The sequence below is a fragment of the Antechinus flavipes genome, chromosome 5 (assembly GCF_016432865.1).
Source record: "Antechinus flavipes isolate AdamAnt ecotype Samford, QLD, Australia chromosome 5, AdamAnt_v2, whole genome shotgun sequence".
Taxonomy (NCBI): domain Eukaryota; kingdom Metazoa; phylum Chordata; class Mammalia; order Dasyuromorphia; family Dasyuridae; genus Antechinus; species Antechinus flavipes.
Genome location: NC_067402.1, coordinates 223,658,844 through 223,675,099, shown reverse-complemented (window position 1 = coordinate 223,675,099; position 16,256 = coordinate 223,658,844). Strand labels below are relative to the sequence as shown.

The following is a 16,256-nucleotide window of genomic DNA, read 5'->3' as shown; positions in this document are numbered from 1 at the left end:
TAGGGAAGTTAAGAAGAGTGGATTTGGGGGGAAAGCTAATGTTCTGTTTGGGAGAAGTTTTTTAAGTATCCAACTAGGTCACAGATACTGATCCAAAAAAGGAGTGGTCATACAGGTAAACTGAGAGAATTATAGATATTTATCCTGGAAAAGTTGAAAAAAAAAAGACTAGATTAATGTCCTAATCCTGAAATAATTGAAAGGTTGTTATGTAAAACAATGATTAGGTTATCTTTTGTTTTTACATCACCTACATTTCCTAGTGGAGGCCTCTTAAACTTAATCTTTAGAATGGATGGACATTTTTTGCTTGTAAAGCTCAGAAGAATTCAAGAAAGAATTGAAGTAGTCTAAAAATTGAATGGGCTGCTTGTGATATGGCAAATTTCTTCATTACACCAAGCAGGGCAGGGTTTGGACTAAATGACCACCCAATTTTGTTTCTTATTTGGTAACTATGAGCTTTCAAACCAGGGTAATTGAAAGGATTTTGGATTTTGAAGCAAGCATTGTGTCATAAATTCAGGGAGTTAAATGGTAGGTAATGTTGTGATAACAGGAGTAAGAGTTATTTTTCTTTCTCTTCTAGGAGACCATGGGGCTCAACTTGGCCTTCACGGAGCCAGTGGTGATGGAATACATGATGACACGGCTGGTGGGGTGGAAGGAGAGTCCAGCTCAGACCCCCAACCCCAGACTGGTCGAAGGACAAGGCGGGAGGCTTGTACCTGCCCCTATTGTAAAGATAGTGAAGGGAGGTGAGTTGTCTTCCCAGAAGTTTAAAATACATTTCATTTGTTTTAGAGGAGGGCAAGTTAGGAAGGCAATTTAGAGTGTTGTTAAGAGTAGTGATATATTCAGAAGAGCATAAGATTAAGAATATGTCAAAAGTTTTCTACATATCTAAAACATGAATCAAGGACTATATTCTCTTTATCTTTTCATCCTTCAGAAAATCAGTTCTTTGTTATTTAGTTCCTTCAGCTTGTTTCCTTGCTGTGTCTTCATCCTAGAAGAGTACTTCAGCATACATTATGGAATATTCCAAAGACCTAAGGAGAAGAGAATCCTTTTACCTGCATAAATAACCAAGCAAAATCACTGGCCAACTCATACTGTTTTTCATGAGTAATATCTAGAGTTGGGCATTATAAACATCCTTTTTGATGACTGACAAATGTTGCTTAAATTTTTTATGTTTTTATTTTTTAATTTTAATTTAATTAAATTAAATTTTTATTTTTAAAATTATTTTATTTTAAAAATTTTATCAATGATTATTTCTTAGTGATAACAATAATAATTAACATTTATATAGCGTTATGTGCCAAGTACTATCTAAGCTCTTTGCATTTATTATCTTATTAGATATCACAACTATCCTGGGAGAGAGGTGCCATTATCATCTCTGTTTTATAGCTGGGGAAACTAAGGCAGACAATGGTTAAGTGATTTGCCCAGGTTCACTCAACTAGTAAGAGCCTGAGGCTAGATTTGAACTCAGATTTTTTTTGACTCCAGACTTAGTGATTTCTATGCAATGGCATCCTTTAGCTGCCCCATTGCAACTGAGAATAAGGAGTTTAGGACAATATCCAAAGCATAGGCTGACATTCAAAGAAAAATACTGGAGAGGCAGCAAGCATTAGTAATTTTGAATCATATTTGTTTTTTAGAGGTAAAGATAATAACAGTCCAATTTCTTCCTAGGCTGTGTCATTTCTCAGGTTTCCTTGTGTCTAAGGGTTTGCATTATTGACAGAGACAGAGAGAATGAGTATATCAAATAGGTTACCTTATTCATATCTGAAAAGATGATGACAGATGGTGGCTATGTTCTCTCTGACAGGGGCTCTGGGGACCCTGGTAAAAAAAAGCAACATATCTGCCACATGCCAGGTTGTGGCAAAGTTTATGGCAAGACCTCCCACCTTCGGGCACATTTACGATGGCACACCGTGAGAGGCCCTTTATCTGTTCCTGGCTGTACTGTGGAAAGCGCTTTACTCGATCAGATGAGCTCCAGCGGCATAAACGCACACACACAGGTGAGTGCTGGTGAACTGATAGGCCAGTCGGGGAGTCAGAATCATATACTGAAACAAACATCTGCTGTTGCAAGGTCTTTAGTGAACTTATAGTCTAGTTTAAAAGTACTCTAGAATAAAGTATAATCCAACTTTCTTGGGGGAGACTTATTTAGAGATTTAAAGATGTTTTAGGGGGAAAAATGTTTTGATTAAGAGAATGCTTGATGGGAAAGGAAGGATTGGGTTGTTAGCAGAATTATGAGACATAAAAACAAAAAGCATAAGTATAGCTTCAAAAAAAGTTAACAGATCCAATGAGTAGATGGACTAATTCATGTAAAATATAAGTTAGACTTTTTTCAATTTGTTTTAAAGTATAGAATCAGGAACAATAGCTAAAAATGAACAGATTTCCAAGTAGGAGATTCATGGTTCTAGGGTGTTATAGGAGAGGTTGGACTAAAGGACTTAAATTTTCCTGTTTGGGAAGTTTAAAAAAGTACCTATAAATTGCCTTGTTCCTATCGCTTAAGGTTAGCAACCACAACAGTGCTCTGCTTCTCTCTTTCCTTCCAAAAATAAACAACCAACAAAAAAGCCTTTTTGTGATACTTGTTTCTCTGGCTCCCCATCTCTCCCAATAGGACTTGGTATACTAGAATGATTCCCTCAGGGATTGCTAGTTGCCTTTATCTCGCAGAAGGACTTAATGTCAAGATAAACTGAGTAAAAACTTAAGGGATTTAGTAGCGTTCTTTTTTTGTGAGCTGGAATAAAATAGAGATGCCTCTGCAGAAAAACACAGACTAACCCTACAAATACAAAAACAAACTTCTGGGATAGTCTTATTAAATGCTTCTAACATGACATGTTTTAAGATGGAGACTTGGGCAAGGTTCCTAGTCTTTCAGTCACCCCTCCCTCTTTACATCTTTATCAGTTATGTCTCCTTACCTTGCCTCTCTCTTCATCCAGGTGAGAAGAAATTTGCCTGCCCTGAGTGCCCCAAACGCTTCATGAGGAGTGACCATTTGTCGAAGCACATCAAGACCCACCAGAATAAAAAAGGAGGCCCAGGAGTGGCCCTAAGCGTAGGCACCATGCCCCTGGACAGTGGGGCAGGCTCAGAGGGCAGTGGCACTCCCACTCCTTCTGCCCTCATTACCACCAACATGGTAGCTATGGAAGCTATTTGCCCAGAGGGGATTGCCCGACTTGCCAACAGTGGCATCAACGTCATGCAGGTAGCTGACCTGCAGTCTATCAATATCAGTGGCAATGGCTTCTGAGATCATATGCCCAGTGCCAGAGACACGGGCTGTACCCACAAACCCTGGGGTACAAGGTAGCATTGGGTCCAAGAGACATGTGGGAGAGGGAGCCACGATGCACAGCAATGGGAAGTGTGTGTGTGGGGGGGTACCCAGGAGATGAGTTGGGGCCCTAGTACCCCACCTGAAATGGGGCACGTGAGTGGAAACTATTGATGTGACCCCGCTACCCTACATGGAGCATTTGACCCCAGACGGTTTCCTTTTAAACTTCTTTCCCCAACCTCTCCCTTTCTGCTTTACTTATCTTACCTCCCCCATGATGGATCCTTCCCTCTTCCCCCTTCCTTAAAGCCATCATGCCTTGATAAATATATATATGATCATTGAAATACTTTTTAACAAAAGACAGATTCTATATTATATATATGTGTATATATAAAATATATAAAAGACATTCACAATGGGGAGTAGGCTCAAAGGGAGGAGGAGGAATAACCTGTGACCAAAATACCATGGTCAGTTTCATAATAATGCCTTATCTCCTTGTGGCTGGGCCTTGGCCTGGCACATCAGGCCTTTCTGCAGATGCTGTCCTGACCTCCCATGAGATTAAGCATTCATATACTCTGCTTTTAGGTTTTATATATATATGGTTTTTTTTCCCTTCATTTTGTCATTTTAATTGGGAGCAGCTTTCTGTACTACCTTTCTCAATCATACCCTTTTCAGTCTCCTCCCCACCTCTCCTTTTTCCTCTTTCCACCTGATCATTTAGTGTTTAACTTTTAGATGATATTCTTTGGACCAGGGCTCCTAGCATTTTTGAGGCAAATTTGGTCTTGACAGAAGCGTGGGAAAAGAAACTCTGTTCCTTGGGCCAATGCTTGAAGTGACAGGGTCAGAGAGCCATTCAGAAAAACTACTGATGGAGGTATTGCCCTCACTTCCTCCCACCCTGGAGCCAGGGAGTCAAAGGCAGTGCCTTTTGGTCATCTTCAAGCATCCAGGATCCCAGGTGGTTCTAGGAAAAAGGACAGTAGGCCATGGAGAGATGGTGGGTTTGTCCAAGCCATGTGAAACACCAAAAGATGGTGGTAGAAGAATAGGTAAGGAGTGGGATAGGGGGAATGAAGGATGTGCCCAGGCCAGGAGGGTACTCAGAATAACTAGCCTTGGATTAGTTGGAGACTTAGTTGAATTTGTTTTACCTTCTTCCAGGTTAGTTCTAAGTTGATTTTTTTTTTTTTAAAGGCCTGGACTTCATACTGCCTGAAAAGAGGCATGCTCTTTATTTAGAACATCCCTAGAAATTTCTCTCTGACTCCACTATTAAGGATTATCACAATTTGATTTCCCCCAATTTCAGTCCTTAAGAATTATTTGGGGACAAAAGTAGGATTGTTCTGGGATGCAGTGGGAGGTCAGAAGAACTTTACCTGCCCTCTCTCCTTTTCCCCCATCACCATTGTTATCTGTTTTGGGAGATTTGTAGGGATGATACTTCAGAAGGGGCACCAGTATCTTTAGAAACAAAATCTTCCCATTTCCTTTAGGCTCAGATCTAAAGGGGAGTCTGGGAATGACAGCAACAGGAAGCTTATTTCATTTGTCATTGAGAAATCCAAAAGCAACTAAAATTGGCCTCAAGGCTCAGCCACTAAAGCTTTGTGTCTCTTGACTGTTTGGTTTCTCATCAGGGAGCTTTTCACTCATTGTGAGCAAGGTGTAGAAACGGATGTGTCTTGTGTGGATCTTTTGATTTGGGGGATAGGTTTCTATTAGCCATTATTAAAGCAGACCTGCAATAAATGGAAATTACCCTGAGCTGATAGAGCTAGTAAAGTGTGTGTGTGTGTGTGTGTGTGTGTGTGTGTGTGTGTGTGCATGTGTTTCAATGAGGATGTGTGTTCGTGTCTACATACACTTGAAAGAAGTTTTTTGAAATTGTTGAAAAGAATCAAAAAGCTCTAGAATCAAAACACCTCAAGACCCCTTTCATAGAGCTCCACCTTTATCTGTACACTGTTCCTGGGGTCAGTTTGCTTTATAACAGTCACACTTTGAAACAAGGCATGTTAACGGGTCAAAGAACATACTTAATTCCTATTGCAATTTTTGAGGGAAATCATTATATATGTGTATGAAAGTGAAAATAGTGTCCCAGTCCATACATAAGCAGAGGCCTAGACCTTTTCATGAATTTATCTTTTGACTGTTGCTACAAATAGATGATGCTGTGATTCTGCCTTATATTTTGTATAAAATCCAGCACGATTAGGGTTTTGGTGTTTGTTTGTTTGTTTGTTTTTTAACCTGAAACTCAATGACTGTTAATATCTTAAAGATTAACTTGAAGCATGTTCAGTTCCATGAGGACATATGCTGTTTTCAAAACTCAGGAATCATTTGCAAGGATCTTAGTTAACTAAGATTGTTTCCCAGACCAAATCCTGTTTATGCTGAAACAAAAGAATTTGTGCCCCAGTTTATCATCCTATCTTCCCATCTCATCCCATCCCATCCCATCCTCCCCACTCCAGCCCCAGGAGAGGACTCAGCAGATTCTTTCAATGTAAATTTATAATCATGTACTTTTGGATCCATTAAAGGAAAGGGGAAGGACACCCCAGTGAACATTTCAATATTTTATTGGTACAATTCAACAAGGCACAATCTCTTCTCTTAGCAATGTGGAATTAGGAGGAAACCCTTTCAGTGTTGCTACTGGGGGCAATGGACCTTTTGGGAAAGGTATCTGAGGTTGGTTATAGAGTAGAGGGTGGTGGGTTTACTCCTTGAAAAGAATATATTATCTTTGTCTTGGATCAGTTTTACAACAGACCAATCTTTCCCTTCTACCCACCAAGGAAATTCAAGAGCAGAGGTGTTGTTTGGCCTATGAACCTTTGAGAGTTGGCCATTGGCAGCTTGAGTCTCCTGGACTCAGTGGTAGGGGATGGGGGGACCCTGTGGCTAGGTAGGAGCTATAGCTCTTTTCTGAATTTCCCTTTTCCCTAAGGTTTTAGCCATCAGAGATTAATCCAGCTGTCAGGTAGACTGATCCTGAGACTCATCTCCCTTTCTCATGAGATATATGATCATTTTTTTTTTTTTTTTGGTCATGACCAATCCTATTTTGTTGTGAGGTTTTGTTTTTTGGTGTGGGGGTTGGGATAGGAGAGGTAATGTTAAAGCATTCATTCCCTTGCCTGGCCTTTGTACCTTTTGGCTTCTTCCCTTGTTCCCCCAAATAGTAAGATATCCCATAGTGTCTTTTCAGGGACTTTCTGGTTGTCCTAATCCACCCTGACCTGTGGGTTCTGAACAGAGTGCAGTTTAATGGGTATTCCTGAGCCCAGCCCAAATCTGAATAAACAACCCCCTCCCTCCCTTTTCAGGAAATAACAGAAGTAATGGACATGGGGCTTAGGAGGGGGGAGAGGGTTGGGTACAAAAGCTGTAAATTAATATGGCTGATTTATTTCTACTATATATATATATTTTTTGCTTTTGTATATCTTATATAGGAAACTTTAAGCATTGTATTTTTTAACAAATCTGAGAAAGCACTATAAACTGCAGGTATTTGACTTTCAGAATATATTTTGTATTGTTAATAATCTTCACATTGTGAATACTGGAAGCTGCAGATCTTTGCTGAAATGCAATAAATTTATATATCTTTTGGTGGGGTACAGGTATTGGAGGGACCTTGTTGGGGGTGCTATTCAGGTCCCTGTCATGCTCTGGGGGAGCCTAGGTGCTACTTGATTAAAGTTTCCACCCAGCTACCATCATCCCTTGTGCCTGTTGGGCCTTGGGGTGAATTTAAAAAGCACTTGGAGTTGCAGGTGCCAAAAATAAAAGTGTGAGAATGGTCTAATTGCCTAGAGTGGGACCCCTTCAGTTAACCCCCTACCCTGTCCTGGGCTAGGAAGCCTCTGGTGATGAAAGGTAAAAAGTGAAATCTGTTCCATCTCTCTTGGAAGAGGGCTCAGTTTGTCAAGGGATGAAAGGTGGCGGCAGTAGCCTTGGGAAGGGGAGGAGGATGTGGCACTCATCCAGCCCCGGAAAAGGTTGCTTTTGAAAACTGCTGATAAAATATGGGCAGGTTATTACTTTTTGTTTGGGAGCCCCGACTCTCCCTGGTGCCTCTTTTGGCTCCCCGCCCAGGCCATAGACCTCCTCCGAGGAGGATGAGCAGACCAACTTTGAGGTCGATTCCCTTTCTTTTCTCTCTTCTCTGAACACCAGCACCCAGGCACTAGCTAAGGTCACAGGGCAGAAGTGAGTTGCCTTAAGCTTAAATTCTTTTCTCCTACTGCTTAACTCTTAGCTTTAATTCCCTTTCCTGAGACCCTGGGCTTTAGGACTCCCCAATTCATTGTCCTCCCTCGGGTGAGCACTGACTCCGTTGGTTTCCCAAGCCCCCATGTTCTCCACACAACTGGCCAAAGGGAAGAATGTTGGGAGATGGTCTGGTCAGCCCGGGGGTGAGGGGGCACAGTGCTTTGTTAGCTGAAGTCTTAGTTGCAGGGTAACCTAAATCTTTCCCTGCCCTTCAAATAGTCTTAGTCTTCAACTAATAGGAGATTCTAGAGATTATAGGATGTTGGCAGTCTGTTTGGCTTGCCCCCACACTTCTCTTGGTCTCCCCTCAGGATTAGGGAGAATGATGGCAGGGCTGCGGTTGCTGAGGAAGAACAAGGAATTCAATTTATTTTGCTGGTTCCCTTTGGCGTGAGGGGGAAAGCGACATGCTTATCCTTCTAGTGCTCAGAAATGCTACTGTGCCTTCTTCCTGGGGAGCAGGAAGCAGGCCTTCAGCTACCCATCTCTTCTCCCCTGCGTCGCCCGGCCTTCTCCACTAGGGAAGTCTCCGTCCTGCTGCTTAGCCCCTCTCTGGCTTCCCTCGCCTTCATGGAGGGCCTAATGAAGCCCAAGGCCTGGGGAAAGATGGGGGAGGACTTGCTGAGATGGGCATATGGTAGTTGTCCGGAATGACCTGCTTTTTCATGAGTCTCAGCCATCCCATGCGAAGGCTGGGACCCAACTTGTGCCTAAAACTTTAGATGATAATTTTTTTTTAATCTAACACTGGTAATAACCAGTCACCACACAACTGCCTTTAAAAAAAAAAAATTCAATATCATGCTGTTTCTGTTGGTTTCCAACAAATTACCACCAGAGCTCTATGGGAAAATATGGTTTTAAGTTCTCTGTATTTCATCTAGAACTCCTGCCCTTTTTTACTGGTTATTTCCTCTTCTCTTGCCTCTTATCTCTTGTTCATCAATCTTTCCCCCTTTTTGCTCATATGTCTCTTGTCTCATTTTCTTGTCTCTTTCCCCTTGTTCTTGTCTGGGTGGGGTGGGGTGGGGGAGGGAACCTTTTTTTTTGCCTTTTTGTACAAAGATTAGTTTCAATGTAGTCTGTAGCTCCTTTGTAAACCAATTAAAAATTTTTTAATAAAAAGCCATGTCTCTGTGTGTGGAGGAGTGAGTTGAATGGGGTATTGAATGGATTTTCTCATCCAAAGGCTTACAGTTATGAACAACAGAGTTTACTGCACATTAACTAATCTAACTGACTTCCCCTTTCTCTCCACTAATTTTATTTGAGCAGACATTTAACTGTAATCATATGCCCGTTTCAGGATTCCATAACTTAATGGAAATATGCAAAGGAAATATCCAGTTTGGGCCTTGTAAATAATTAGGCCAAATGTTAAGTTAGTCGGGCCAATGAGGGAGTCCTTTTTATTATCCTCAAAGGGAGGAAGTCATGTATATTTTGTGGGCCTTTGTTTTCTGCTCAAAGTAATGGGTACTTCCTTTCCAAAAACTATCAAGTCTTCTTGTTGGGGTCAGCTTGGATCCCTGTGGATTTTCCATTAAAGCTGGGGTCCTTACGCTGGCCATCCCCAACCCCTCATTTTAAACTCATTGCTCCACCACTCAACTTAGCTCTGAGCTCTGACCCACCATCAGAGATTGCCTCTCCCCATTATCATTTGATAAGTTTCAAGTCCATGTAGTGTGACGGATAAGTTGTTTCCCAGCTTGATCCTGATCCTTGCTGCTCCTTGGAGGTGATAAGTTCCCTAGTTGGTCTATTTTCCTTTCATTCTTCACAACCCAGACCTGGCGAAGTGAAAGAAGAAAATTGTAGTGAATGTTTTCTACTCCCTCTGGCCTCAATTGGTGGGATCTGTTTTTTTTTTTTTTTTTTAAGGAGTCAAAGAATAGACAGCTAGCTGAATAATATTGATGTGATCCAAAAAGTGACAGCTTTTCTCACTGATGACTAGCAATTGTCCTCACTCTGCACTCTACTACTGTTTCACCATTCAAAGTCAGTTCCCCCAAGAACAAAGAATAATTTAGCCATACAGAACCTCTTGTCATTTTCCCCAGGTTGTAGTGATTGCCATAGCCCATAACAATCCTTAGGAAGTTTTAAATTTGCTCTTTGGCAATCTCTTCCACTGGAAACATTTCCTGATTGGATACTTGCCTCTGGGGCTAAGCAAAAATCTAATTCCTTTTCTACACTTTTTGACCCCTTCAAAGCCAAGGAGGTCTTAGGACACTTTTCAAGTCATCTATGTGTTAAACATCCCTAATTCCATTTACAGTTTACTCATGGGACCTTCTTGAAGTTCTCCCTCTCCTGGTTGTCCTCTGGATGCTCTCCAGATTCTTAAGCTTGGGGCTTCAGGAACTGAAAATTCACCATATGTAATCCAACTGGGATAAGAGATCATCACCTCCTGTATTCTGAATTATACCTAATACTGTTAATTTTTTACTCATGTTGAGTTCACTAAACTAGATGATTTTTATATTGTTGACTTAATCACACTGTTCTCATCTTGTATTTGTGAAGTTGATTTTTATAGGACTTTATATTTCTTGTATTTCTGTCTTTCTAAGTTTAGTCTATAATAGCCTGAGTTTTTTTGGATCCTGCCACATTACTTTTGTGTCATCTGAAAATTTGATAAGCTTGTGATTGCTGAAGAATAATCCTGGAGATCATTCTACTCTAGTCCCCTTATTTTACAAGTTCAACAAACATCAAATACTGATTAGAAAGAGGATATATATATTTTTTAATTCTGAATTTGGAAGGGAGAGTGGCATAAGAAGAAACAAGTGGGTAAGAAAAGAGATAAAATGGGTTAAAGAAGGAGGGTTCTAGATAGTGTTAATATGAGGGAAAAATTACTTTGTTAGGGAATGTAAGGAAGGCATCATAAAGAGGGTCAGGATGGGACAAGTATTTATTAAGCTCCTACTAGGTGCTTATTGAAGAGGTGGCACACTGGTCTTAGAATCCAAAAATCATAGGAGTCCAAATCCAGGCTCAAATACTAGCTGTGTGACCCTGAACAAGCCACTCAACCCCGTTTGCCTCAGTTCCTCTCTGTAATGTGAGTTGGAGAAGGAAATGGCAAAAACATTTCCAGTATCCTTGCCAAGAAAACCCCAAAGTGAGGTCATGGAGAATCAGACACAGCACGGAGAATGACATAACAGACACTTATCCTCATTTTATAATTGAGAAAACATGATTTGCCTAGAGTTACATAACTAGAAAGTATCTGAAGCTGAATTTGAACTCTGATCTTCCCAGAATCCAGGCCCAGTGCTCTACTTCACCATGTAGTACCAAAGATGGAACTTGAATGAAGAGAACAATTTCAACAGCTACATATAAAGGTCATGATGTGTACAAATGGAAAATGCTAAAAGGAGCAAGGATAATAATACAATTTGGCTTCTACCAGGATGAAAGGGAATAGAGTAAGACTGGAAAAGAGCTGGGCTCAAATTATGAGAGCATCCCCTAATGAGTTTGTATTAGGATGTCAATAAAGGTTTTTTCAGCAAAGGAATAAATAGGGATGTTTCAGCGGGTATGTTTTAAAAAATGAAGTGATAGTCTCAAAGCAAAAGGAAAATTAACTAGTTTAAGGAAAAGGTAACAATCTGAATTAGGGTCATAGCAGGATGTCTAAGTAGGAGAAGGAAGAGAAAGCAGGAGGCATTTTGGAGGAGAAATCAACAGGAATCAATTGATTTCAGTTTTAAGTGCTAGTGGGAGGGCAAGATGTCCAGTTGGCAGTTGGAGATGTAGCACTGCAACTCGGAGGAGACATCAGTTCTGGAAAAGTAGTCATATAAAAACCGGTGATAATGGCCATTATCTCAGCTAAAATTTTAGTGTCGTATTTTCCCCCATTACACCAAGCAGTGTTTCCTCATTTTTAAAACCCAGAGATAGTTTCTTGCCCCAAGGGCATGTAATAAATTTAGAGGAATAGCATGAATTTTTAGGCCCTAATTTTTCCTTCTAATACACTATATACAAAATGGATGCTTATTTTGTGACCCAAGATTTTAATATCAAAATAATTTTAATTCTTCAGCTCATATTACAGATGAGGAACTGAGGCAAACGGGGTTGAGTGGCTTGTCCAGGGTCACACAGCTAGTAATTTGAGGCTGGATTTGGACTCCTAAAAAATGATACCAAGACCAGTGTACCACCTGTTTAATAAGTACCTAGTAGGAGCTTAATACATTTAATTTTTAATACTAAAAAGGAAAAAAAAGATTAAAAAATAAAACTAGTGATAATGGAAACTGGAAGTGGAGGTCATCAAGGGAAAGGAAGCCTTAAGGAGAGAAAAGGGCTGAGAACTAAGCTAGGAACCTCATTTTACAAATCCTGGAGGAAGGAAGTAAAGCTGTGAAAGAACTAGGAGTGTTTAGTCAGATAAAACAAGTTATCTTTCAATAAAGAATCATCCCTGAGGATCCTAAAGAAGAGAATATACCCAAAAGCTGCAGAAAGGTCAAAGAATTCTCACTGGAGTAGTTAAGGGTAGAGGTCAAATTGCAGAAGAGTAAGGAGTATGAATGGGTGGTGAGGAAATGAAGTGTAGATGAATCTTGATAGAAATGTTGCAGTGAAAGGAAGAAAAACTGAACAGAATTGAAATGATAGTGGTAACAAAAGAACGTTTTGAATGATCCTGAAGATCTGAATACTTTTGTAGTCAGGTGGAGGGAGCTGTTTAAGAGGAAAAGAGGATGAGGGAACAATAAATGGAGCAAGAAGAAGGGAAAGAAATAAAGGACACAAATAGCCTCATGAAGAAATAGGAGCAGCTAGGTGGTGTAGGAGATAAACCGTTTACTAGCTGTGTGACTTAACCCCGTTTGTCTCAGTTTCCCTCTGTAAAATGAGCTGGAGAAGGAAATGGTCAACCACTTCTGTTTCTCTGCCAAGAAAAAGCCAAATGGATTCACAGAGTATCATACAAGACTGTAACAACAATAAAAGAACAGGAAGAAAAGTGGAGAAAGTGGCATTTGATTTAGATGTGGGGAGGTAGGAAGTGGGTTTGGACCAGTAGAATTTGGGGAAGAAAATGGAAAGAAAATTCTATGGATGGAGCAAAAATGGAGTTAAGAAAAGTCCTTCCATCTCCTATCTCTGCATTTGCATAATATGCTGTGCCCCATGCACCTCATCTGCAATTTTTCCAATTACTAAGCTTCCTATCCTAGTACTCCTCTGCTGTTAGTGTTCTTGCCTTCTCAAATTCTCTTGCTTTTTCATAGAAGTATATACACTTTCAGCTGACAAGCTCAATTTGTTCTTTATAGAAAAAACTGAAACACTGACATCATTCTCTCATCTCCTTTTCCACCTCTCCTCTTTCTCCCCCCGCCACCCTCCCCCACCTTCTTCTCTGCCCCTGAGGGAAGCAGCACTTCTTATCAAGGTCAACCCTTGAACAGAGAAGCCTATTCTAGATCCCAACCTTTGAAATCTTCTTTAACAGTTTATATAACAATTAGTGATAAAGGTGAGATTAGAAAAGAGGCTGATAATGGCCTCTTTTACCTAGCTTTAAAAAAAAATGTGGGAGAAGACCCTCAGAATTTCTAGTCAAAAAAGAAACAATTGTCATTTACATCCACTCTGTTGATCTGGGCCCAATCAGGACCCAATGTCCAAGTGCCCCAGTGGAGCTTCGTCTGGGACCTGTTTGTTAGTTAATGAAAACCAGAGTGATTTGGGTTTAAATCATGGTCCTTGCCAGTAAACCTCAAAATATCTTGGAAGGTTTCAATGATCAAAAATTTACATTGCTTTGGGCAGAAGCACCCACAGTTAAGTATATGATGTCCTATGGACAGAGGGAAAGGAAAAGAAAGAAGAAAAATAAAGGGCTGGATTGCTGGACTGGCTAGTTCTAGTTGAGTCCCCAATGGGGCAACAACTATTCAGAGATTGCTGTATGTCCTCCTTTGTTCTGGAAGAGGACTGTGGTATCAGGGAGGTGATGACATGCAAATGAATCAATAATTAGCCATTGCCTCAGTCAAGTTGAAACCTGTTAAAAACCTCAGCTTAAAATGGCCAAGATTTCCTACTGCATCTGGGGCCCTCTAGTCATCCTGATCTGTATCCCATTACAGGACTCCGGATGGCTCTGGAGGGAGAAGTGAGGCAGGTGACCTTGCACAGCCCTCCCTCACTTCAATCCAGTTTACTTGTATGTCATGGCTTCACTTCCCTGATGTCGTGGTCCTTTGAGAAAACAAAGGAAAAACTACAAGGAGCTTAATCCTCTATTTCTCTGTCTCTGTCTCTCTCCCTCTCTTCCTCCCTTTCCCTTTCCCTCTCCTCCCTTTCTCTCCCCTTCAATGCTTCTGTCTCTGAATCTATATCTGTCTCTGTCTCTTTCCCTCCTTCTGCCCCCCATTTTCAACTTCTTATAATCTAGTGGTTCCTTTCCTACTGCCTTCAAGAAATTTCTGTTATCTTTAAAAAGTCATCACTAAGGCCTACCATATAATATAATATAACATAAAATAATTTAATAAATATAACAACATGAAATAATATATGATACATGTTGTCATGTCATGATGTATTGTATTATAGTATAAAAACTAATTTTTCATCCAAACTCCTAAAAAAGTTCTCTACCCTCACTGCCTCTGCTTATCTTTTCTCACTCATTTTTCAACCATTTACAAAGACTTCTAATCTCATTATGCAACAGAAATTGCTTTCTCAATTTCTTTAAAAAATTTTTTATTAAAGCTTTTTACTTTCAAAATATATGCATAGATAATTTTCAACATTCATCCTTGCAGAACCTTGTGTTCCCCAAATTTTTTCCTTCCCTTCTCCCCTCCCCTCCCCTAGAGGGCAAGTAATCCAATATATGTTAAAACATGTACAATTCTATATATTTCCACAATTATCATGCTGACAAAAAAAAAAAAAATCAGATCAAAAAGGAAAAAAAAAAGTTTCTCAATTTCTTAATTGCTAAATCTGATGCTCTTTTATAAATCCTCATATTTCTTTCTTTTTATTTTTTTATTATAACTTTTTATTGACAATACATATGCATTGGTAATTTTTTACAACATTATCCCTTGCACTCACTTCTGTTCCGACTTTTCCCTTCCCTCCCTCCACCCCCTTCCCTAGATAGCAGGCAATCTTATACATGTTAATTATGTCAGTATATCCTAAATACAATATATGTGTGCAGAACCAAACAGTTTTGTTGCACAGAAAGAATTGAATTCAGAAGGTAAAAATAACCTGGGAAGAAAAACAAAAATGCAAACAGTTTATACTCATTTCCCAGTGTTCCTTCTCTGGGTGTGGCTGCTTCTGTCCATCATTGATCAGTTGCAACTGAACTGGATCTTCTCTTTGTGGAAGAAATCCACTTCCATCAGACTACATCCTCATACAGTATTGTTGTTGAAGTGTATAATGATCTCCTGGTTCTGCTCTTTTCACTCACCATCAGTTCATGTAAGTCTCTCCAAACCTCTCTGTAGTCCTCCTGCTGATCATTTCTTACAGAACAATAATATTCCATAACATTCTTATACCACAATTTACCCAGCCATTCTCCAATTGATGGGCATCCATTCATTTTCCAGTTTCTAGCCACTACAAACAGGGCTGCCACAAACATTTTGGCACATACAGGTCCCTTTCCCTTCTTTAGTATCCCTTTGGGGTATAAGCCCAATAGAAACACTGCTGGATCAAAGGGTATGCACAGTTTGATACCTTTTGGGGCATAATTCCAGATTGCTCTCCAGAATGGTTGGATTAGTTCACAACTCCACCAACAATGCATCAGTGTCCCAGTTTTCCCGCATCCCCTCCAACATTCATCATTATTTTTTCCTGTCATCTTAGCCAATCTGACAGGTGTGTAGTGGTATCTCAGAGTTGTCTTAACTTGCATTTCTCTGATCAATAGTGATTTGGAACACTCTTTCATGAGTGGAAATAGTTTCACTTTCATCATTTAAAAATTGTCTGTTCATATTCTTTGACCAGTAAATCCTTATATTTCTTGCCACCTTTGCTACTGTTAATCACCCTTGCCTTTTGATCCTCTTTTCTTTCTGAGTATTCATGATACTACTTTCTCTTGCTTCTCCCCCCTACCTGCCTAATGTTTCTTCTCATCCTTATCATGCCCTTCTTAGTGTTCCCTAAGGCTTGTTGTGAGTCTTCTCCCTACATGCTCTTTTTCTCTCTTGCTGATCATTTAACTTTAATTTCCAGCCATGAAGATGAATCATAGATTTATATCTCTAGCTCCAGTCTTTATCCTGAATTTCAATTCAGCATCATGAAATATCCACAGGACATTTTAAATTAGATGTCTTGGAGATATCTTAAACTCAGCGTCCCTGAAATAGAACTTGCCAACACTCATTGTCTTTGCCTTTAAATCCATCCTTCTTCCAAATTTCCCTGTTTCTGTCAAAGGCACCACCATTATTCCAGTCTTCTGGATTTGTAACTTTGGCTTTTATCCTCAATTCCTTACTCTCCTTCATTCCATATATCTATTGATGTGCCAAGTTGTGTCATTTCTGTC

The 16,256-nt window shown here is 40.0% G+C and overlaps 1 protein-coding gene across 1 annotated transcript in view; it reads left to right on the top strand.

The window, feature by feature from the left end:
• The window catches only part of SP1 (Sp1 transcription factor), a 33,664-nt gene extending 28,536 nt beyond the window's left edge, over positions 1-5,128 (top strand). The window contains 4 exon segments of the mRNA XM_051963235.1: positions 590-758; positions 1,850-1,956; positions 1,959-2,048; positions 3,006-5,128. Of these exon segments, the coding sequence (XP_051819195.1) occupies positions 590-758; positions 1,850-1,956; positions 1,959-2,048; positions 3,006-3,319 (680 nt within the window). The 3' untranslated portion in view covers positions 3,320-5,128.
• Positions 5,129-16,256: the final 11,128 nt, after the last annotated feature.